Genomic DNA, 24,791 nt, shown 5'->3' on the forward strand with positions numbered 1-24,791 from the left:
TCACAGAAATCTCCTCTGTTTACACAAATATCATGCAGCATCGCAGTCCCCATCGATTAATATAGTAAATAGGAGAAATACTTTGCAGAACAGGGTTTTTTTGTGCAATTATTGCAAAGAAGTGGGAGGTGTGCTGGGCGGAAAATCAATATGTAGCGCAGCATTCTGTGGCGATACATATTGATAGATTCCGCATTCCCACTGTCACCAATGGTGCATAAACCCTTTAGTTTGTCGATCCTGAGAAAATCGACACAAAATAAAAGGAAGTTAGACAATCTATTTTCAGAAAATGCTTATGAAATTGTATTGAGTGGTGATGATGCAGAGGAGACAATCATGCAATTAGATGCTGCTGTAATTTAGCAAGCACATAAGCGGAAAAATAATTGTCCACCCCACCAATAGTATCTGAGAAGTATTAATCTCCCATCACCCAACAAAATATTATACAGTAATGGAAAGTATACATTTCCAAAGGCTAAGTGAAACCGATGACATAATACCAGTGTGATGGTTGCTAGTTTTCCATCATCTACAATTTGTCAGTTTGACTGCCTATGACTTGAATTGCGTAACGGGAGACTGAAGGGGCGGCTAAGCGTGGGCAATGTACACTAAGGGCGCCGAGGGCATGCCAACTCAGATGCGTCTGATTCATGTTCTGGTTTCTCAAGTACGTATTTATTATCAGTATCATTTGCACCAGTTACAGGACAGGTGTAAGTGCTGACTGATAGTGATGACTGACAACGGCATAGTCATTGTTTTAAAAACTACACATATGTGTGCCACTAGATAACAAAGAACATATGTATACAATGAAGATAGACTGTATGTACAGTACACATTAATAACATCCTTATTTATGTATTTACTTTAAAACAAAAATATAAAAACACATGATTAATGATGACAATTAATGATTATTAGTTTTTAATTTATTTTGTAACATTTTATTTTTCTTGCATAAGACTTTATAATGGACATATGCATATGCGTATACTGCGCTCTATTCTGTCTGTCTAACCATGGCAAATAATATTTAGGCAGAGCATAAACGTTCAATGGAAACTTATATTGACATCAACTTGTATTTCAATACAGTTGGAACTATGGTCAAGTTCGAAGATGAATCAGGCCCTATATATTTTATTTAGATGTTCTTGTCCATGAAATGCATCACAAAGTGGAAACCTCTTTTTCTTTATTTGTTGCTAACTGATGTTGGTTTGATAACAGCGATGACACGCCAATTTAATATTTAGGATTGAATATTTTCTTCTCTTCATCTTAATTTTCTAGATAAGGGAGTGGATAACTTTGAGAAATAATCTGGTGCAGTGGTACTTTTTATATTTATTAATGCAGAGGTTGTAAGCACTGAAATAATGCAGAGGCACTTGAACTTTCTGTTCTTGAGTTACTTGATCTCTATCCAAGTTAGATGAGGTGAGCATATGGGGCTAATCTAGGCCAGACAGGTGAATTAATCCAGCTGCTTTGTGGCTTTTAAATGCTGCACTTTGAAGGTGCCCATAATTTACCACTGGACGACTTTGCTGCCATTATCTGTTCCATAGCATGTCAGAATTATGGTAGGCCGGGACAGAACATTTAGGAGGTGTATTCAGTAACATAGACATCATAGCAATGCCTTCATTTAAAGTTATTGACTCTGGCAATAAAGTGGAAAAAGTGATCATTGTGTCACAGGTGAAAGCACATAGTGGCACAGCAAGATTTTATAGTGAAAGCACAGTATCGTGCAACCATATGTCATCTAACCGGAACTTGGCACCACACCTAGACTGTAGAACAATGCATTAATCTTTTTATGTCTTCTCCTCATGATGTCTCATTGTTTTCTTACAGCAAATAAAAGCATTGCTCAAACATGGACATGGAATATTGCCAAGGGAGTGGCGAGGTGCTTATATGTGAAAGGTACAGCTCCAATGTTCAGAGACTCTCATCAGCAACCGAAAGAAAACAAGGTAATTTATATATTCTCTGTTTATAAACACATTTTACTTCCATAGGTTTACAAATAAGCCACTTTTTAAATTGTTTACAGGCTATTCATCAGCATAAACACAACAACTAGATACATTTAATTTTCACAGGATTTAGATTGTTGTAACTTTGAGGATAATAGTTTAGAGATTCTCAGTGAAACCAGGAAGGTTAGAAAAGATTACTCTACTGTGCTGTGTTAGCTGATGGACAGCAAAAAAATCAGATATGATTACAGTACATAAATGTAATAGTAATAAATGCACAAAGCATTAAACAGCAGAGATCTCCATCCGTCCATAACAAATATTTGTATCTACTGCTTGTGTGTTTGAAGCATGTAAATACATGACAGACTTAACAAGGTTCAGGTGATTCAGTATTTACCATAATACAGAAAGTCCAGATCAAAGGGTTTTAGGTGAGTACCAAGGAAGACTAATGTTAGAAATATTATTTGAAGGAGTGCTAAATGTGTGAAACAAATTTATTGCTATATATTTTTTGTTTGTTTTGGGCAAACCCCTCAAGCCGTGCAGAAAAAGGTAACAATAGATACAAAATAAAAAATATATGGGCTTGCTATATTATTGTGTAATAATAAATATTTTTATTTCCACAAATTTATATCAAGAGTGTTTATCAGTTCCAGAGCGGTGTGTTTTTTAATTGTTATTAAAAAATAAGCTGTAGGCCCTAGCGTAATGACCAATGGAGGTAAAAAATCTTTCTGGTCCGACCAAAATGATAGAGCCAAGAAATAAAAAGTGTTGCAAGAAATCGAAAAGGTGAATTGCGCTCATGCCTTATGCTCGCCAAAGGTTATGGTCAAACCCATCACTAGTACATTTTCGGGCCGGCAGCACTTCAGGCTTCATGCAACCGGCCCCCTGGCTACAGGACCAAAGTAGTACTGCCCCTTCTCAGGAGGGTGAGACTAGGCGTGCCTGATGATAAATATATTACACTTGATCTTACCCAAAAACCTGAGAAAAAATATACTTTATTCAGGATAATAGATCCTATTCCTGTAGTTATAAACACGATACAATACTGTGTTGTAAATGTATGTACTTCACTGGGTCTGTTTGCATGGTTGAAAGATGACTGCACACACAGACCAATAGCAGTAATCTTCGGACCACATGTACCAACATGCCTAATTATTAACTTATACATTTAAATAATTATCAGGTAGAGTAATTAATGGCATTGTTGTCATTTTGGAGCTAAATAAGTGGTGATTATAGCCTGTTTGCCACGAGGCATTTGTTGCCTCTGGACAGCATAAGCATTTGTCTGGAGGGAAGGGAGCAGTCAGAGTAAAAAGCAAAAACAGATGAGTACAGAAACACAGAATGCTGACGACAACAACAGGATACTGTTAGTGAGCTGTAACCTTATATATATGAGCCAAAATGCTCATTGTAACTCAAATTCATAGAGAAATTGGTGGATCTGGTCGGAGCACAAAGCCGAATACAGACTTGGTACATTCCTAATATTAATATATTATATATGGGATAGGTCAACAAAAAAGTTATGTGATCATTTCATACAGAAGTGACTCCTAAAATAATAATTTATAGTGGGGTATGTATTATTTTTTATAGTGAAGTCTCTTGAACACTATAGTGACCATTATTAAACAAGTATTCATCAGAAATTACCATTTATACAGATATCATTCACAGGAGTTTATACATACAGTGGCTGTTGTTCCAGAATTTTTTTTTTATTGTATGCTCAAAATTCATTATTTGTCTGCCGTTAAAAAAAAAAAAAAGAAAGAAAGAACAATGCTGGCTTAAGTATTCAAACCCTGTGCTTTGGAAGCTTCAAGTTTACACAGATGAAAGATAATGCCCTGACAATTCTCACTCAATTAGCCTCTAACTGTGAATAATTTAAAAAGATCAGCTTTTATGGCTAAAAGCAGCCTAATTCAAATGGCATTGGTCATTCTGTGAATCTGAAGGAGAGCTGTGAAAATAAAGACCAACCAGCATTCTAAGAAAATTAAAGTTAAAGACATGCAAAATATAGGAAAAGGTTAGAAAATAATATCCAAATGCTTGAATATCCCAGTGAGCTTGGATCAATTGTGAGGAAACGGAAGCTGCATCATACCACCCAGGCACTGCCTACTACAACAACCCTTAAGCAAAAAATTAGCCAACATTTCTATAATATTAGAAAAGGGGTAGAAATGCATTCAGTATCATCTCATTTCAAAACAAAACATCAATGTAATGAAAAGGATATTGTCAATTTTATTGGTATTGATTTAATCGGACCTACTTGGAAATACAGAAATATTGACAACCAAGTGTCTCAAATGGAAATGAGATGGATTTTCAAACTAGAAAGCTTGATCCCTAAAGGTCTTAAAGATTTTGAAATAAAATATTTTCTTGTTTAGATTTTTTTATCTTGCAATGTTTGCTTTTTATGTTTTCACACACACACACACACACACACACACACACATATATATATATATATATATATATATATATATATATATATATATATATATATATATATATGTGTGTGTGGCACAATAAATACTAAGGAGAACTGAATCAGACCAGAAGATAAACAAGCTCAACATATCATCTTAAGATCAATGTTTATCTATGCTAATTATTCATATAACATATAATTGTATTCAGTTTAATATATGCTATCATATAGTGTGTCTATGTATGTAAAAATATTTTCTGGTAGAGTGACATTTCATTATGATTGTTATTATCAAAACCGGAGGTGATGTAAGAGTAATATATGGCAGACTTATTGGCTATTGATAAACAGAAGTAAGACTTGGAACGAGTATTATTCTGTAACCAAAGCAACAAGTCTTGTTTCGAATTGCAGACAGTAGTTTTGAATATGAGGCTTGGAATGCACATGAAAACGAGGCTAGGCATATCCTAGCCAAACCTGGAAGTGACCGCAACTTACAGCGATATGTCACTTCCGGTCCCACGATATGAAGTTTTATACAATCTTTTTTTTTAGATTTGTTTTGATTTCTTCTGATTAAACGCACAGCAGATATTTTATTTGAATAACAGCTCCAATAGATGACTGTATTAACAGGGAATTACATCAGTTCCGGTTTCGGGAGAAGCTTATTGTTGTTTAAATATGTAAATATGAATGTTTGGAAGCAGGATGAAGATGTTTTGAGTTAAAGTTAATCCAAAATTATTTAGAATGTAATTTTTATAAGTTCTGATTGTTGTAAGAATCAAAGTTTCTGATTGGTGGGAGTCAGTTTAAATATGGCTCCTAAATTTAACAATCTACTCTCCTTGAAGACCTACTAACTGGTCGAAACGCATTGGAAAGATTGATCAGAAAAGAACTACTGGGACTACCTTACTACCATCTAATAACATCTAAATGGAAGCTGACTGAAATGGAATGAGTATACCATCCCGGGACATCTTTAACATCTGTCATATTCAGAACATGTTCAGATAGCTTCTATCTCTTGTAGGAATACCCTTGTACACCTCTGTTTATTATCTTTGAAGTAATTACTTATTTTTTATAGAATATTTTCATTGGGTGTTTTTATATTGAATATTATTAAATTTGGATATCAAGGCAATATTAAGATAGTCCTTTCTTGTTTTCTCAATTTTCGGGTATCTGACATGGAATATACCTCCTGATGCAGAGAAACCAGACAAAAAGAAAACTTTGAGGGCTTGTGATCATTGTTGTTCTGCTAGGAATCCAATTGGGAAAAAAAGAACACTGGTGTGTTGATGTTGTGTAGGTCTTTCCTTTGTGACTTCATCACAATCTGCATTGAGTGAAGATAGAGAATACGTCTACCAGTTTTCAAGCACAGGTTCGGTACGGGCATATTACAAGGACACTTTAATTGGTCTCATATATAGATTTAAAAACATCTATTTATTACATTGATGTCCACTATCATATCATTTTCTTGGAAAACAAGACATACTACACTATAATTTTTCCTTTTATATATTTCTTATATGTTATGAGTGGTCCTGACAGTCTTTAAGGAAGAATCATACGACCTTTGAAACCAAATTATCCATGAGAATAATATAAGTATACATTTTATGTCTGCCAATTTTTCTTTTCAAGCTCTGTTTTGGGTTGCAAAATAGCTCCAGAATTCTTAGAAACTCTTCCAGAAAACTTAGCATCAGAGCAAGAAGGAGACTTGCGAGGGAGGCCACAATGAGGCCAAATATCACGTTGAAGGAACTATAGAGCTCAGAGGATGAGACTGGAGTAAAGGTGCACTAGTCAACCATATCAAGAGCTCTCCATAGAACTGGCCTGTATAGGAGGGTGGCTAGAAAGAAATCATTACTGAAGAAAGACCACATCAAAGAATGCCAGGAGTTTGTCAGAATACATCAGAGTTACCGAGCTAAAATGTGGGATAAGTTTTTGCGTCAAATGAGACAAAGATTCCATTTTTGTTTCCAATTTAAAACAATGTGAGGCATATTCAATTGTGCACGGAGTGCCTCCTGAATGGGCGCAAAAGCACTCTGTTGCCACAACATCGCAAATTTCCCTTCGACCCCAATAGGGTCGTAAAGGAAATTCCGAGACATTGCAATATCATATCACCATAGTAAATGCGCAGCTGCGATGTTCATGCAAACATCGCAGCTAATTGAATATGCCTCTATGTGTGGCACAAGTGTAACACTGTCCATTCCTCAACAAACATCATCCCAACAGTGATGTTTAAGGGTGGCAGCATCATGTTGTGAGGATGCTTTTCCTCAGCTGGGACTGGGCATCTTGTTGAAATTGGAAGTCAGATGGATGGTGCAAAATACAGGGAGATACTTCAAGATGACCTGCATCAGTCTGCTAGGAAACTAAAGTTTGGGGAAAAAGGTCACCTTTTCAGCAGTACAATCTTCTCAAGCACAAGGCCTAAGCAACACTGGTGTGGCTAAACAACAAAAAGGTTAATGTTCTACTATGGTCAGGTCAAAGTCAAGATCTTCATCCAATTGACAATCTGTGGCACTATTTGCAGTCCACAAGCATCATTCAACCAGCCTGAACAACCTGGGGCAAATCTGCAAGGAAGAATGTGCAAAAATCACTCCCAGACAGTGTGCAAACCTAGTAGTAACTTACCCACAGGCTTAAAGCTGTTATTGCAACAAAAGGTGGTTCTACTGCGCACCAGCTTTTAGGGCAGGGTTGTCCAACCCGCGGCCCAGCATGCCTGTAAATGTGGCCCAGAAGGAGTTTTGGTTGTGGCAAGGGGGCAGCGCTCTTAATGGTAACAAAAATCCTGCAAAAAAAAAAAAAGAAAATATTTACCTTGCGGTCACGTCAGCTGGTACTCCGGCTCCCTCCCTTGTCTCCTCCTCCGTGCGGCGCTCGCAGTGAATGTTGGGCGTGATGTCATCACGCCCAACATCCATTGCGGAGCGCAGCACAGAGGAGACACCCGCGCGAGAAGAACAATCAGCAGCACAGAATTGGAGAAAAGAAGAGAAGAGGACAGGAGAACAAGCCGATTAAAAGGTAAGTTAAGGGGGATTTTTTTTATTATTTCAAGGGACGCTGACAAGTGAATAAAAGTCACCTGGTCCTGGAGCATCATGGACCTTATCTCCCTGCTACATACTTCTACTTGTATTACTAATGGGGCATTATATATTATTCTCTTTGGCCCATTATAAGTTGTTATCCCTTAACTAACATAGTGGTGTAATTATCAAAACAGGTCACAATTTGGGGTCACAGTGGTGTATATGTCAGGTACCGCAGGCCTGGTCAGGGCACCCTGATATACAATGCCTGGCTTAAATGATATTGCATCGAAAAAATACAAAAAGTGATTATAGTATAATAACTAGAGAGGATTTTTTGAACAGGGCAATTGAAAGGTAAGTATAGGGGGATTTGAAAAAAAAAAGTGATATCTATATATATATATATATATCACTTTTTTTCTCATATATATATATATATATATATATATATATATATGTGTATGTGTTAACTATGTTTTCTATGGTTTTTTGGATGATCAGCTATCGTTATTGTCAGTGTATCTTATGTGCGGCCAAAACCAACTCGTCGTCTGCCAATGTGGCCCAGGGAAGCTAAAAGGTTGGACACCCCTGCTTTAGGGTTTGAATACTTTTCCAAGTTGTTGTTTTACTTTTTTTTAATCTACAGACAAATAATGAATTATGAGTATGAAAATTTACTATAAGAGCCTACTGGTGTGCAATTAAAATACTGTCTGGAACAATCTGTGTAGTTTTCATTTGTAATACATTCAATAATGTTGACTTTTTACATTTTCAAGTTACTGTTTATTAGCATTACTTATGTACTATAATAATAATATAGTTCTAATCCTCGTGCTAACATTCATTGAAAAATCATTTTTTTGTTGCAGTGGAATGTTAAACTATAGAAATTTGAATATATAATTGACAACAGATGTATTGAAATGTTTCATATATGTTGCACAACAAATATTTTATTTTTGTTAAAGTTTAATTCTCCCTCTAATTGTGATGTACTTTATATACAGTAGCTACTTCAAATATTTGTGTTTAAATTCATAAGCAGTAGCTAAGGTTTAATCATAACAGTTGTGCTGGTGAACTAAGACATGTAGAGGCTTGTTTGTTTCTTAAGCAATAATTACAGTTGTATGACTAAATATATTGTTATGGGAGGGAAGAAGTTATTGTAGTTATTGGTTTGCTGTATAAAATACACCTCCCAAAAACATTATTCCAAGAATATAGCAATTAAGCTGGGGATGCAAGAGTTCACTGGATTTATTACATATATAAAAACTAACATTGTGAGTTTGTTTAGAGGTTGTCAGTACTTATTGTTATCAAACTGTATTCTTGAAGACCAGTTTATCAAATAATCACATGTTTAGGTGTAACTAAGACAATTAACTATATATAAACAATGTCTCTTAGTGAACAATATTAACTGAAATATTTTGACGTTCTCAAAACTGCATTACAGCCTAATCGCTAGATTTTACACACATTCATAGTCATTTTTTCCTGGGACTTAATACATTTCTGTAATGCAAACTCAGCAAAAAGTTCACAAGCTTAAATAGCTGGAAGGGGTGTGTGAGTGGGAGGACCAATCGGAAGCTGCAAACTCCTGTGAAGATCTAGGTAAGTAGAACTAACAAGTAAAAATAATTCTTCTTTAATAAATATGAATTTTAATCTCCCCCACAGATTGTGGTGATTTAGAGATGGATATATGCAGTGCAAACAACCAATTTGCTATTGATGTCTTAGGAGAACTTAGTAGAAGCGCCAAACTTGAAAATGTTGTGTTTTCTCCTCTGAGTATAATAACTACACTTTCAATGGTATATATTGGAGCTAGAGGCAATACTGCTGCACAGATGTGTAAGGTGAGTTATTTCTCATGTAGAAAAATAATCTGCACTGTGTAGATATCAGTTTGTATGGTATAATATACATGTTGGACATATTTTGGTCTCGCACAAAAGAACTAATGAGGACCAAGCTTCCAAAATGGCACCTACCCCATCCTTCATATTTTACCTTTGATCCTATCCCCCTTTACTCCCATAATGTGTAATTGTGTTACACCTTAAATAAAGTACCCATATTTGGCAACAGTGCAATTATGGGAAATATCTAGTTGTTTTTTTAGATTTAGTCTTGAGGTTGCATCAATTGCATAAAAATAACAAGAATTACTTTTTATATTGACCTCCCTATGTAATGTCCATAATGACCATTTTTTAATTATTTGCATTTGTAAAGAAACTGACACATCCAAAAATGTGTTTGTTTGAATGGAAAAGACTTAAGGCTATTAATTGGTTAATCCTCACAGCCTCACTATTTAAAACATGTGATGTCATCCTTCGGTTAATTTCATCCATTCAAGTGCCCTGTATCTAACATAGTTCCTGCACAGTTTTGAATTCTCCAAGCTGTGAGACATTGTTAATTGTATATTTATGGGAGACACAGTTAAAGAGCTACCAACATTTTATTAGATTGCTGTAGTTCCATGCTTTTCCTAAATTTGGCCCCATGGCCTCTATCTCAGATGCTATGGTTAACGTTCTCCTCCTGCTCTTCTGTTTTGTGCATTGTTTGTGAGTCTGTTTTTTCTTCAGAAAGTTACTGGAGCCAATTTGCAGCAACCTGCAAAATAATGTCCTGATGCTTAGAGGGGAACTCCACCTCTAGAGAATTCTACTGTCCAGGCAGATTACATGCATTGCCTAGACAGGACACCAAATCTACTGTGCAAATGTAATCTTATGCAAATACTATTATTTTTATTATTGCTTTGAATTGAAACAGAATTTAAAGATGACACTACCCGAACAAGCTTACAATCTAATTGGTCGGGGAAAACACTTGATTCATAAGGTAGCAGAATAACAATTGTAGCTGTTGGTGGCGATACATGATCATGGATGCAGCCACTGTGCTAGTTCTTGGCTGCAGGCAGTTAGTGAATACAGGTACTGTGCTAGTTCCTGGCTTTGGGCAATTGCTAACTGCAGGTACAGCACTAGTTCCTGTCCGGGCAGTTAGTGACCACAGGCATTGTGCTAGTTCTTGCTCCAGGCAGTTGGCAGTTGCAGTTACAGCATTAGTGCCCTCAGTACACAGAACTAAGTCTATTTGTTGTCATATTTACTGAAACTAATCAACTATTTCTCTCTAAAGGTAGTGATCCCTTTTAAGCTGCATTTCTTTTTATATGCATATACTAATAATAATTATTTTTATTTATTTTAAGGCACTTCATTTTACTGACATTCCAGATGTCCAATCTGAATGTAAAAATCTTCTGAAAGAGTTAGTGCAAAATGGTGATGGTCACATATTGATAATTGTCGAAAAGCTATTTGGAGAAAAGACATTGGCATTTCTTCCAGTAAGAAATCCTTTCAATTTCTTGTGGCCATGTGCAAAAAATACAATTATTAAATGTATGCTTTATTATTATTATTATTATTATTATTATTATTATTATTATTATTAAAGGAGTTTCTGCTTAATTATGTTTAAATAGATAATGACTCTGTTCATTTGATTTTAGGCCCAAAATGGTTGTGGTCCTCTGGACTGATATTAGGAGTAATTCAATAAATATATACACCCATTTTTAAGTAACTTTGATACTCAAGGTATATTATAGCTGTAAATAGCTAGCTGCACTGATCAATAGATTTGTATATTAATATCAGGGAAGAATTGGCAATATTTTTTATGAGCGCACACACATTAAGTGGCTCATGACACTCCATCACCACCCCATGTGTTTACAATAACATTGTTTTTTGAGAAACCCATCATCACTTGACAGACATATCCTGTGCAGGATAATATGTTCTTTTGTTTAACGGCCATAGAGATACACAGGTGCTGAATATAGAGACTGTGCCCTACCAGGTATCTTCATTGCAGTTCTGAAGGAAGCATACAGTCTTAGTGCAAATTCTTGTTTGCAGCGTTAAGATTGGCAGTTGCCAGCCCTGCCAATATTGATATATGTATGTCTTACTATACAGACATAGACTATAAAGATGACAGAAAAATGATTTGTTTAGGTTTTCCACAGAGAAAAGGCTATTTCTGGCTATCAAAAAGGACATGTATCACACATTATCACAATTCTGCATTCCATTTAGACCTCCAAATTTACTTTCCGAAAAAATATAAATGGGTGAATGTGAAGTCATGTGCAAAGTGAATCAACCATTGTAATTCATTGCCTTACACATGCAGATAGCACTAGTTTTCAAATACATAAAGCCCCAAGATACAATTTATTGGGAAATATTAAAATAGCACTTGGTTAAATTGAAAATATAGAAAACCCTATTATTTCCATGAATTAATTGACAGTGAGTAAAGCTAGCAAAGTGCTTGACCTGTAAACTTTAATCAGAATCAATACTTCATACAGTATAACTATACATATTTAGATCAAGTCCTCCTAAATATGGAAGGGGAAAAGAAACAATAAACAAAGGTATATTTTTCATGTTTTTACTCAACTTTGTTTGTTTTGTTTGTCAGGCTTTTTTGGAAGACACTAAAAAAATATATGATGCAAGCTTGGACCAGTTGGATTTTTTTAATAACGCAGAACAATCACGACAGTACATTAATGACTGGATTACTCAACAGACGAAAGGTGTGTTTAACATCTTATTCATGCTGTAGCACAAAGGTTTATTTTATGGATGAGAAAAATATAGAAAGTTAAATATGAAAAGGTTTTTATTTTAAAAGCTCTTTTGCAAATAAACTTTATGGGCCTGATTCATTAAGGAAAGTAAAGCAAAAAAATGAGTAACTTTGAACGTTGGCCAAACCATGTTGCAATGCAAGAGGTGCAAATGAGTTTATTATTTTGCACATTCACATAAGGAAAATATTGGCTGCTTTTTCATGTAGGACACAAATACTTGATAGCTTTATTTTTACACTGACATTAAAAGTTGATCTAGGAAATACTGTACTCCTAACTATAAATATGTCCTCACATTTTAAATGTACCTCCCGCTCCAATGCAACCTGGTTTTGACAAGGTTCAAAGTCACTCAATTTTTTTTCCTCTACTTTCCTTAATGAATCAGGCCCATTTAAAGGGGTCAATCATTTGTTTTCTGTAATGTGCTAAATTAATATTTAGCTAAATGTTCCCACTGTGACAAGCTTCTTTTACTCTTTTCTCATGTCAAGCATTATTTACACTATGTAAAATGAATTCAAACCTCCATAATAAGCTGGATATATTATCTTTGTTTCATATAAAGTTGTGATACTGGGGAGTTGGGAATGCCTGCTCCTTTCACTATTAAACCCTTAGCCTGTGTCTTTAGGCTTGCTCAATTACACCAGTGAACAAGTCCCTGCCTCCAATACTATGTATACTACTTTACTAGGAATATGCAGATGATCTGACTGGTTAAAGCAGTGGTCAGGGAACAGGGGTAAATTACCCCAAATGGGGTAAAAATGAAATTCCTGGGGGTAATGCTGACGATTCACATGCTATCAGTTGGATTGTAGACCCCTTTAAATGTGAAATTGCTGTTGTACCAGAAGAGCCTCAAGGGTTGGCAGAGGCACTTCTTGAGCTTCGATGCAATAATGAAGCACGTGTTGCATTTGAAAACAAAGCAGATCTGTCATATTTTTGGATGTCAACTGCTGCAAAGGCATCAAAATTGCACATGAGGAGACAGTCAAAAAGTTGCTGCCTTTTGCAACAACCTACCTTTGCGAACAAGGATTTTACACTCTAGCGAACATAAAAAAACAAAGCAGAGAAATCGATTGGACGCTGAAGACTGTATCCAAATTGCTCTGACATCAAAATGCCCCAATATTGATGCTCTCGTATCAAAAATGAAGCAAAATCATTTCTCCAAAACCTGAAGTTTTGAAGTTGAAGCTTTCAAAGAAATTTTGAATAGATTCAATAAAATTTTGAATTCCAATAATTAATAATATACGATTTCCTTCCTTTCAAATCAAGGGGGTAACATCTAAATATATTTGGGGGTAAAAGGTAAAAAGGTTCCCTGAACCCTGGGTTAAAGCATTGATTGAAGGAAATAAGGTGCTCTAACCTCAATAAAACACACATTCAAATGAAAATAAATAACATCAATAGTTAAGATTTAAAACATATCTTTACTTGTAGATGAGAATCTGGCAATATATATAATACTATGAGCATACTTGCCTACTCTCCTGGAATATCCAGGAGGCTGCTGAATTTCAGGGAGTCCTCCTGGACTCCCAGAAGAGTAGGCATCTTCTGGGTCTTGTTGAAGGTGGGTTTTATTGATGCAATTGTGCCATTAAGCCCCGCCCCTGATGTGCAATGCTTTTGTCCCCTCCTGCACTTGTCACATGACCTCCCCTCCGGATCTTATAAAGGGGAGGTTGTAAAAGTAGTCAAGTATGACTATGACTAGGTAGTTTTTAGTGGAGTTTTTCATTAAATATAAACACTGGCTCTTTCAAGTATATAATTTAACTTACAAATAGAAATGTTTTGGTTCATAGCCGAGCAGTATATATTACAGATTGAGATGAGAAGAGGAAATTACTTCTGAAATATAAACATTAAAAATAATCAAAAAATGAATAGACATTAAACTAAATAGGGCAAGATTGTATTGGATATATAATGTATTGACATGAAGTGAAATGCATGGATATTAAATGAAAATATATATGTAAACAAAATTAAAGGCGTATGCTAATTTGAGCAAGTCACACTCATCTAATACTATTGTAATGTAATTTTCTTTCTTAGGGAAAATTCACAAGTTATTACCAGAACAATCAATTTCATCAAACACTGTACTAGTAGTGGCAAATACATTATACTTTGCAGCAAACTGGACAAAACAGTTTAATCAACTGAACACTTACAAGGCTCCTTTTACATTAATGTCGGTATGTACTTACTACTATTTCACTATTTAGGTTACAGTGATCAAAGCAGACAGAAAGTAAAATGACAATAGTTAGTATGTATCATACATTTTCTTAATGTGAATAGCAAAAGTAGGACAGTGTTTAAATAGTGGGTAGCAGTTCAAATCCTGCAGCTAATGTACTTATAGGGGTTCTCCGCCTTCAAATTATTTTTATTTATTGGTTTATAAACGCCGTTCTGCTACTGTTCCTAATTATATTGGTCTTTGGAAATAAACAACCCTTCCTGTTGAGCTGGACATGCAAAATTGGAAGTCAGAAAAATAAAACAATGCATTTGGTAAAAGTCGCAGGATGGCATATACAAACCAATAAATGATAGTCATCTGGAGGTGCAAAACTCTGCTTAACTATGTTTACAACCTAAACAAATTGTAACAGCATACTGTTTCAGAGGATGGCATTGTTTAGGTCCTTTTTGATATATATGGCAGGAATGCATGGGTTAGACATTTAGAAAATAACGTGCAGTATAATATGATTGTACACATTCAGGTAAGTCAAGCTTTTATACATGGCCATGCAGACATGATTAGCTGCAGTCTGGGATAAGGATAAGAGCTAACAGTTATGAAATGTTCATGGTGTGCAAGTTGTGTGTGTGTGGGTGTGTTAAACTATACAGACAAACACATATTCTAATTCTTTCCATGTTTTTTCATGACTTTCAGAATGAACAAGTAATAGTAAATATGATGTATGTAATGAGCCACTTCAATGTAAAATACATTAAAAACCCTGGCTTAAAAGTTGTGGAACTTCCATACGGGTTGACACAAGACGTTAGTATGTTCATAATTCTTCCAGATAGTAACACAGTTTTCAAACAGGTAAGTCTAGTCCAAAAAAAGATATGAAATAAAAATAGCAGTTTTGTGCAAGCTGGAACATAATGTCAGTATTGTCATCTTTTCTTACCATCAGATATATAAAAGTAACAAATAATGTGTTAAGTGATATCAAGCCATCATTATCACCATTTATTTATATAGCGTCACTAAATCCGCAGCGCTGTACAGAGAAATCATTCACATCAGTCCTTGCCCCATTGGGGCTTACAGTTTAAATCCCCCCCCCCCCACATACACACACACACGTATACACACACACACACACACACACACACACAGACTAGGGTCAATTTGCTAGCAGCCAATTAACCTACCAGTATGTTTTTCATGTGCGGGGGGAAACCGAAGCACCCGGTGGAAACCCAAGCAAACACTGGGAGAACATACAAACTCCACACAGATAAGGCAATGGTCTGGAATTGAATTCATGACCCAAGTGCTGTAAGACAGAAGTGCTAACTACTAAACCACTGTGCTGCCAATTATTTATTGCCCTTTTATGGCACAATCATTTTTACAGTTATATATAATATTATTCATATATAATATCATATAAAGCTACTGGCTAATTGGAGCTGGATGAAGGATAGTGGCACTATTATTAATTATAATCATAATCATAAAGGTAAAGGTATTATTGTGTAACACCCCTAGAGGCGGGTGTTGAAAGGATCGCACCTGGTCCCTGAATGCTCTTCTTTCTGTCATGGCACGGCAGTGGAGCAGAGAACTCCCGAGTCTCCAATACAAATAGGACACAAAATGAATGAAGTGATGTCAGATTTATTATGCAGGAACAATATGTCACTAAAACATTTCTGGACAAAGAATGATTAGCAATAAGTACAATCTGAATTCAGTGTTCACAGGCTTGAGCTAAGAGAGGTGTCAGTTACGATACCTTATAGTGCATTTAACTTGGCTGTTGCAATGGGCAACACTATCTGGCCTTACATCCAGAATAACCAAGGCAATAACAAGATTCCTATATGTCAATACTTCTATAATATAAACAGTCTGGTTACAACTATACTTTACAGTACTGAGTACCTTTTGAAAACCATCAAGCATTCTGTGCTGCAGCCGTAATACTCTAACCCTGGAATATGTGAGGTGACATAAACTGTCATAAACTCCTCTCCACCCTCTACCTGTCCTCTTGATCCAATCCCCTCTCACCTCCTTCGCTCTCTTACTCCTACTGCTTGCTCTCACCTGGCTCACTTTTTCAACTTATCACTCTCCTCTGGCATAGTCCCCTCTTCATTCAAACACGCTCTCATCTCTGCTATCCTCAAGAAAGCCAATCTTGACCCTACCTCCCTTGCGAATTATCGCCCTATCTCTCTTCTCCCCTATGCCTCCAAATTACTCAAGCGGATTTTCTGCAGCCGCCTCACCAGACACCTCTCGGTCAACTCCCACCTTGACCCCCTCCAATCTGGCTGTCGCCCCCTCCACTCCACTGAAACTGCCTTGGCCAAAGTTACCAATGATCTCCTATCAGCCAAAGCCAAGGGTCACTTCTCCCTACTCATCCTCCTCGATCTCTCCGCGGCCTTTGACACTGTAGACCACCCCCTCCTGCTGCAAACTCTTCTCTCTCTCTGCCTTTCCGGTTCTGTCCATGCCTGGTTCACCTCATACCTTGCTAACCGCTCTTTCTCTGTATCCACGTCTGGTTCTTCCTCCACCCCCTCCCCTCTCCCTATTGGAGTCCCTCAAGGCTCTGTTCTGGGCCCTCTACTATTTTCGCTCTACACTTCCTCCCTTGGCGCTCTCATCTCCTCTTTCGGTCTTCAGTATCACCTCTATGCTGATGACATTCAACTCTACATATCTTCTCCTGATCTTTCCTCCTCCCTCCTCTCTCGTGTATCTGACTGCCTCTCAGCCATCACCTCCTGGATGTCCTCGCGCTTTCTCAAAATTAACATCTCTAAAACTGAGCTCATTGTCTTTCCCCCGCCTCGACTCCCTTCCTACCATGACCTCTCTCCATCTCCTCTGTCGGCCAACTCCGCTGCCTTGGGGTCACTCTTGACTCCTCTCTCTCTTTTGCCCCCCACATTCAATCCCTCGCCCAAGCCTGTCGCTTCCAACTCCGCAACATTGCCCGCATCCGTCCCTTCCTCTCTCAGGAAGCCACCAAAACTATCATACACGCACTCATCATCTCCCGCCTTGATTACTGCAACATCCTCCTTACTGGCCTCCCCCACTCCCACCTCGCACCCCTCCGCTCTATACTCAATGCGGCTGCAAGACTCATCTTCCTTTCACGCCGCTCCTCCTCTGCCTCCCCTCTCTGCCTTGCCTTACACTGGCTTCCTTTCCCCTACAGAATCCTTTTCAAACTCCTTACCACCACGTACAAGGCTCTCTCTCAGTCTACGGCCCCTTACATCTCTAACCTCATCTCCATTCACACTCCTGCCCGCTCCCTACGCTCAGCTAATGACCGCCGCCTCTCCTCCACTCTTATCACCACTTCCCACTCCAGAATCCAAGACTTCTCCCGTGCCGCCCCCGTCCACTGGAACGACCTCCCTCGCTCCATTCGTCTCTCTCCTAATCTGTGCTTCTTCAAACGAGCACTCAAAACTCACCTGTTCCTTAAAGCCTACCAACCTTCTACCTAACCCCGCATCTCCTCCAAACGTTCTACCCTCTCTCCTCCCGGTCCCTCTCCCCACACTTCAACTTCCTTCAATTGTGTCTGTTTCGTTCACCCACCCTTAGGATGTAAGCTCGAATGAGCAGGGCCTTCTTCCCTCTTGTCTCCACACCTGTTCTTCTACTCCACCTCTACTGCATTAACCTAACTGGAGTTTCTGAAGCATTGGTATTTTTGTTTATTGTTCTGTACTGTTATACCCTGTATAGTCTACTGTTTGCTTTGTGTACGGCGCTGCGGAAATCTTCTGGTGCCTAACAAATAAATAAATGATAATAATAATAATAATAATAATAAAAATATAGTAATATAGTTCTAGTCTCTAATACCATAAAGAACATTCATTTTAAACAAAACACCACAAGCAAATTATTTATCACAGTCAATGAATCCTTTTAACAAGGTCCATCCACAGCAGAGCAAATTAACATAACTGTCTTCAGTGGCCAGCCTTTATTTAAATACAAACATTAGAACAGAAGAGACAGGAGACCCTTGCAATAATGAGGCTTGGTTTTGCCTGAGTGCTCATGTGAACGATATTAATGGCAGTCTTGTAACTTCAGTACAATTATCAAAAACATTGGTTTACTGTCCCAAGTATCACACAATGCAGTGTATTTTCAGGGCAGATAACATTGTGCATTCATATATTCTTGCAGGAAGAAGTCAGCTGTGATGCCGCATTTTGACTAGTATATTTAGGTTATGATGGGTTACAGTATGCTTCAGATACCAGGCTACTATTAGAGTGGGCACTGGTGATTAAATCTGTAATTCAGGTATACCTGGGGGTCATGCTGAGTGCAGTAGTAGGAGGTTTGGTAATGCATTTCACTTGTTAAGCAAATGTCTCTGTAAATTTAGCTCACAGCTCTTAAAACGTGTGATACATTGTGAAATGAGGGAGAATACACAGTCAATTTGATTAGACAGACCTGCTTACTATTGTGTGGATAGTTTTCAGCTCCATCTTCACTATCACTGGCATCAGCTCTAATCCTTTACCTTCATTTGGAACCCTTGGCAGATTTTAGAAAGATAAGCTTTATGATTTTTAATATTATTATTATTTATTATTATTATTATTATTATTACTATTTTAACTATTATCATTCTAGTACCATTTACACTAGTATATACATCATGAAGACATTATACCAATATGGAGCATCAGCACTAATTTACCCCTGGATGATTATTTTTTTGTAATTATTAAATCAGAAATGTATATCCTTGTAAGATGTGCAACCCTCCCTCTCCTACTTTCCATGTCTTCCTCATCTTGCACCCCTCTGTTTTCTTTAGTAATTGTTAGTATATAATATGAAATAAATCTATTATATAATAACTGTTTGTTAATATTTGTTTTTTATCTGTGTCAGTTCACAATGAAATAAATAATAAGTTACAAAAAAATGATCTCTCAGTGCTCCTAGTGTTACCACATGGGTTAACATGCTCTTATGTACCGTAGACTTTTGATGTTATTGACATCCAAACATTTGTTATCATCATCACCATTTATTTATATAGAGTTACTAATTCCGCAGCGCTGTACAGAGAACTCACTCATATCAGTCCCTGCCCCATTGGGGCTTACAGTCTAAAAACCCTAACACACACGCACATACACACACTAGGGTCAATTTGTTAGCAGCAAATTAACCTACCATTATGTTTTTGGAGTGTGGGAGGAAACCCACGCAAACACAGGAAGAACATACAAACTCCTCACAGATAAGGCCATGGTCCGGAATTGAACTCATGACCCCAGTGCGAAGTGGTAACCATTTAGCCACTGTGCTGCCCATATGTGTTAACACATAAACTGAACCTCTAATAAGTATACATATTTGGTATTACAATAATTTCTAGAGGTTGTATAATAAAATAAATTAAGTAATAAAATCTAATAGGCTGCATTGAATATAAATAGAGCTAAATATAAAAGTACTCCCTATAAAATTTAAAATTAAGACATGAGGGACAAAAAATATTCATAATAAATATGGAAACCAATGGGCTAATTGACTAATGTACATATTTTTTTATCTGTTATAAATGTCTCCAGGTAGATGAGGAGATTTCACTGGAAAAATTAACTCTGTGGATGAGCAATACAGATATGAAAAGGATGAATGTAGCAGTGTACCTGCCAAAGTTCAAAATTGAAAAAAGCTTCTCCCTGAAAAGCATTCTTTCATCTATGGGAATGTCTGAAGCATTTAGTCAAACCAAGGCAAATTTCTCTGGAATGACAGAAGAGAACAAAGTGTTTGTATCTGAGGTGTATCACAAGACATTTCTTGAGGCTAATGAGAAAGGAACTGAAGCCGCCAGTACTACTGCTGCTGTGATGTCTTTTCGCAGTAATGCTGGTAAAGAAATAAAGGCAGATCGTCCCTTCTTCTTTTTCATTAGACACAACAAGTCAAAATGTATATTGTTGTGTGGGAAGGTGCATGAACCCTGAGAAAATGTACATGTTCATGAATGTTACCACTTGTACCACTTTGCAAATCCATGTAAAATTGTTCTATGCAATCTATATAACTTATTCAAATATGTTTTATAATTTACTTTACAAAAATTAAACACCTGAATATAGTAATTTTAAATTGTAGCCAGTTCCAATAAAAATTTAGTGTTAACATACCCACCATCTAAGGACGAACTATACACAACCTCAGGTCCTGTATATCTGTATTAAACTCCTGGGCTAGATTTAGATATGAGTGGTTTCATGAAACCGCAAGTTTTCTGCAGTTTTTTGGGCCATTTTAAACTGCTGGATTTACTAACTGCTGCCAGTTAAAAGGCTGAAAACCACAGTTTTACAACCCCCACTTGACCATGATCCAAATATAAAGAGCTAGATTTACTAAGCTGCTGTTTGACAAACCACCGGGTAAACAGCCAGAAAAAGAGATGGTTGTGAGAGCCCAGTATTGTTCAAACTGCATGCTGTTTGAGCTATATTGCCATTCAGAACATAAGAAGAGGTACCATTGACATATAAATTATGGAGGCAATTATTATTTATTGATAAAGGGACAAAATTAATTTATAATTAATTTATGGAGCAAATTTGATTTTTCATTGTATTAAGGGGCAATATTATTGTGTTATATTATGGGGAAATGTGAATATATAATTATATTAACTGGGCAGTACTATTTGATCGTAATGGGGGCTATGATTATTTACGATGCACATATTTGACACTACATAGTGTAATAAATATACATAAAATAATAATACAATAATATTGCTGCCTTAAAATAATGAAAAATAAAATTTGCCCCATAAGTTAATTATAAATGATGCCTCCTCTTATGTTCTGACTTCTGAATGACAAGATTGTTTAAATCACAGCCAAACACAATACTTAGTAAATCTACTCCCTGGACTCCATACTTTCCCTTGTGAGCAGAACAACACTTTTTAAAATAATACATTTCTCCAACTATTATATGTCCTACAATTATTGCATATCTACGTAAAGCTGCACCACCACTTGTAGCTTATTGGCTGTGTCCCCTCCCCAGCTCCCAAGGGGTTGTTCCACGCTGTAGTTTTTCCCAGAACTTTATGGTTAGTGTTTCAGTATCAGCAGAAAATTGGGGTTGTGTGATACTTTGAAGGGTGATGTGAGTGTGAGGACCAATAAGAACCCATGATAAAAGACACAGAGGCAACTAAAGAGAACAAGGCAAAAACAGGTGAAACATTAGGAACATAGGATACACAAGACACAGACACAGACTAACCCGGTGACGAAAGGCACAAGAACACATGTTAAAACAAAAGCAAGAATTTAGACTGTGACAAGGATGCAGCAAGATACAAAACAGCACAGCAGGACTGGACACAGGACAGACCACAAAATGCTACAGGACCCTCCAAAGTTTTAGCAGGCCTTATATATTCCTATAAATTAATGGGTGCTCATTACAACTGGGCACATTAAGTCAGAGAAGACAGACAGAGGATAGAGGGACAATATATACATCAAGAAATCCCAAGAAGAACCTTACCAGGATATAATTGGGCATTACCCATCAAACAGCACCTTTTTAATGGTTTGCGAAAGTTTTACTGACATCCAATCAAAGGACATCAAAGAAAAGCTCCAAAACCAGTGGTCAAAGTGTGGGTTATACAGTGGCATGTCATATTGCCATCAGGGCTGTCAAGGGGATTTCAGGGCCCTAGCACAGCAACTTCATGGGGCCACCTTACAATTGAGCATGGCATAAAAAAATTGCAAAAGGTAGGAGTGGTCATACAGTTGGGGGTGTGGCTGTGCAGCATCGGGGTGTATCTAGCAGATGAAAAGCACTACACCATCCTCCTACAGAAAAAACCCTGCATTGCTGTGTACACCATTGACAGAAGTGTGCAGTGCCCGCCTGCCGGAGCGTGACATATGTCCCAGCACTCCTGACTTTCAGGACAGCGGGACAGTGACCTCATAGTGCCTCTTAGTTGTGCCCTCATAGTAGAGGCTCAGTCAATACTGTGGTAAATAGTCCTTCCCACAATTCATAACATATCACATAGTAGAGTCCCCAGTTCCTATTACACCACAGTAATGCCCCCAATTCTTCATCACTCGATGCCTTTCCCCCCCCCCTTCTTCAACACTCAGTGCCTTTCCCCCCCCTTCTTCATCACTCGGTGCCTTTTCTGTTTTCCTCCCCTTGCCTCCATTCCTTTACATACCTTTGCATTGGCTTCCTTCATCTCTTCTCTTCTCTTCTGTCATCTGTCTTCTTGCTGTGTCCTCTCTGCACCGCTCCTCACTGAATGTCGGTCATTACGTGATAACGCCATGCTTGATATTCAGTGCGAACGGAGCAGAGAGGAGGGAAGAGGGACGCTGGCGCCCCGATCATGTGAGCATTTGTTTGTTTTTTGGGGTGGTTTATAAGTACCCCCGCTCCCCCCACCAACGAAGGGGGCAGGTTAAAACAAAAAAAAGAAAACGGTCGGCAGTGAGGACGGCCCTGATCGCCACTCCTCCTACAGCCTTCTTTTTTAAAATTATAAAAATCCATTCACTTCCATTCCATTCCGATTTTCATATCACCACTTCTAAATTTACATAGCGCGACTATTAATGTAAGGTATACTGTTAAGAATAAAAGGGCAATGCTAACCTAAAGTGAAAGCCTGTCAAAATATTGAAGACTAACTAAGGCTTAAGTGTCTTCCTAACATTTTCTTATTTCTATTTATTTGTTTCTATAAATCCTGATGTGCTCTGCGCCATAATAAAATAAACCTCATACCACATACACTATAATACTGTTATAACTAAGAACAAGGGCCTTGTCAGTAGACCTAGCAATGCAGCCATAGCTACAGATGTATCCCGGTCCCAGTTCATAGGTCACACAGACAAGGAAATAATAAGATGATACAACTGTATCTTTATTACAAAGTAGATACAATGTAATACAGTAACAATAAAGAACTGAAAATACTTTAAACAATGGACAGGCAAATCACCAATGTTTCAAAGACCCTTATGCCACAGTATCATGGAGCTGCAGACTTGTAGATAATTTCTGTCTTGAGGTTTCAGCTACTTGGCCTGTTTTGGTAATAGGACTCCTGTTCAAAGTCCCTTTGCCACAGCAAGCCCACTCAGAGTTACAGGAATTGCAAATTTCCCAATGGAGTCAGCTCAGGTGAAGGTGTTGTTACTGTCTGATAGAAGTCAGCACTTCAACACCAGAATCCCAGTGAACAACAGGTTCCAGGAACAGATTCCAGGTTTTAAACCTTCTACTCCCCCCTCATCATCAAGGTGGGCTGTGGGTGGCCTCTGCATCTATTGTGCCCTCTGTTTTAGCCACTGTTCTAAAAGGGGCTGACCCAGGGCTCTACCCTCACAATCCTATACACCCCTAAATTCCCTGTGGTTTTGACTCAATGTTTACTAATTGCCTCTTGTCTGGGACTTAACTTAACAATAGAGTGAGGTTAGGGTAATGAAAGGGATCTCCCAGTAACCCCTAACATGCCTTTTCTGCCAAAGTGTGCTCCCAACTGATTTGGACTTCCTGCTCTGCTGAGAAGAGGAGCTCTGCTGCCTCCTTACCTGAAATATGAAACTGGACCCCACCCAGACATTTCCCATCACTCAATTTGTCACATTTGAGAAACAATAAATACAGTGTAAACAGTCACAACATAAGTAATTCCCAAACATCACCCATTACAAACACATTGTCAACTCACCAAATTAGTAGTGATCTACAGTGCTATTGCACAAATGATATAGATTCCATGGTCCACAGAAGCCTAGGTGAGGGAGAAGGTGCCAACATGAACTCCAAAGCAGCCTTATTGAATGAAAAAAATAACATGTCTGCTTTGCTTCAACTAATCTATTAAAACCAAGATAGAGGGAATGTTCTTTGTCAGAACTCAAATTACAGTTCATTGACACTACTATATTCCCCAAACCTTAAACCATCCATTACATTAACCAAACCCAGACATGTCCCTTCCTTTAAACCATATGCAAAGGATCTGAGTGCACCTGTCTATTTTGCAACTAATAATTGTTTGGATAACCTACACAAATGTAACAACCCATGCCACAATAACTGGACCACATCTTAGTTTTGGTTTAAAAGGAAAACCATAAACCAGGCTGTGGCCAGCAGACTTGACAATCCCAGTTCA

General features: G+C 37.5%; 1 protein-coding gene across 1 annotated transcript; it reads left to right on the forward strand.

The window, feature by feature from the left end:
• Positions 1 to 1,925: 1,925 nt before the first annotated feature.
• LOC142158733 (leukocyte elastase inhibitor-like) lies at positions 1,926 to 20,712 on the forward strand. Its single transcript, XM_075212972.1, has 7 exons — positions 1,926 to 1,997; positions 9,276 to 9,457; positions 10,834 to 10,971; positions 12,120 to 12,237; positions 14,377 to 14,519; positions 15,233 to 15,391; positions 20,164 to 20,712. The coding sequence occupies exons 2-7, from the start codon at positions 9,293 to 9,295 to the stop codon at positions 20,563 to 20,565; spliced, it is 1,125 nt and encodes a 374-aa protein (XP_075069073.1). The 5' UTR covers positions 1,926 to 1,997; positions 9,276 to 9,292; the 3' UTR covers positions 20,566 to 20,712.
• The last annotated feature ends 4,079 nt before the right edge of the window (positions 20,713 to 24,791 follow it).

This window comes from Mixophyes fleayi, chromosome 5 (genome assembly GCF_038048845.1).
Source record: "Mixophyes fleayi isolate aMixFle1 chromosome 5, aMixFle1.hap1, whole genome shotgun sequence".
Lineage (NCBI taxonomy): Eukaryota > Metazoa > Chordata > Amphibia > Anura > Limnodynastidae > Mixophyes > Mixophyes fleayi.

What these genes read in the sequence shown, in the direction of transcription:
- LOC142158733 (XM_075212972.1), top strand. Translation starts at nt 9,293, where the DNA reads ATGGATATATGCAGTGCAAACAACCAATTTGCTATTGATGTCTTAGGA. An exon ending in CTGCTGCACAGATGTGTAAG is followed by an intron (nt 9,458 to 10,833) that starts GTGAGTTATTTC and finishes ATTTATTTTAAG; the next exon opens with GCACTTCATTTTACTGACAT. An exon ending in AGACATTGGCATTTCTTCCA is followed by an intron (nt 10,972 to 12,119) that starts GTAAGAAATCCT and finishes TTTGTTTGTCAG; the next exon opens with GCTTTTTTGGAAGACACTAA.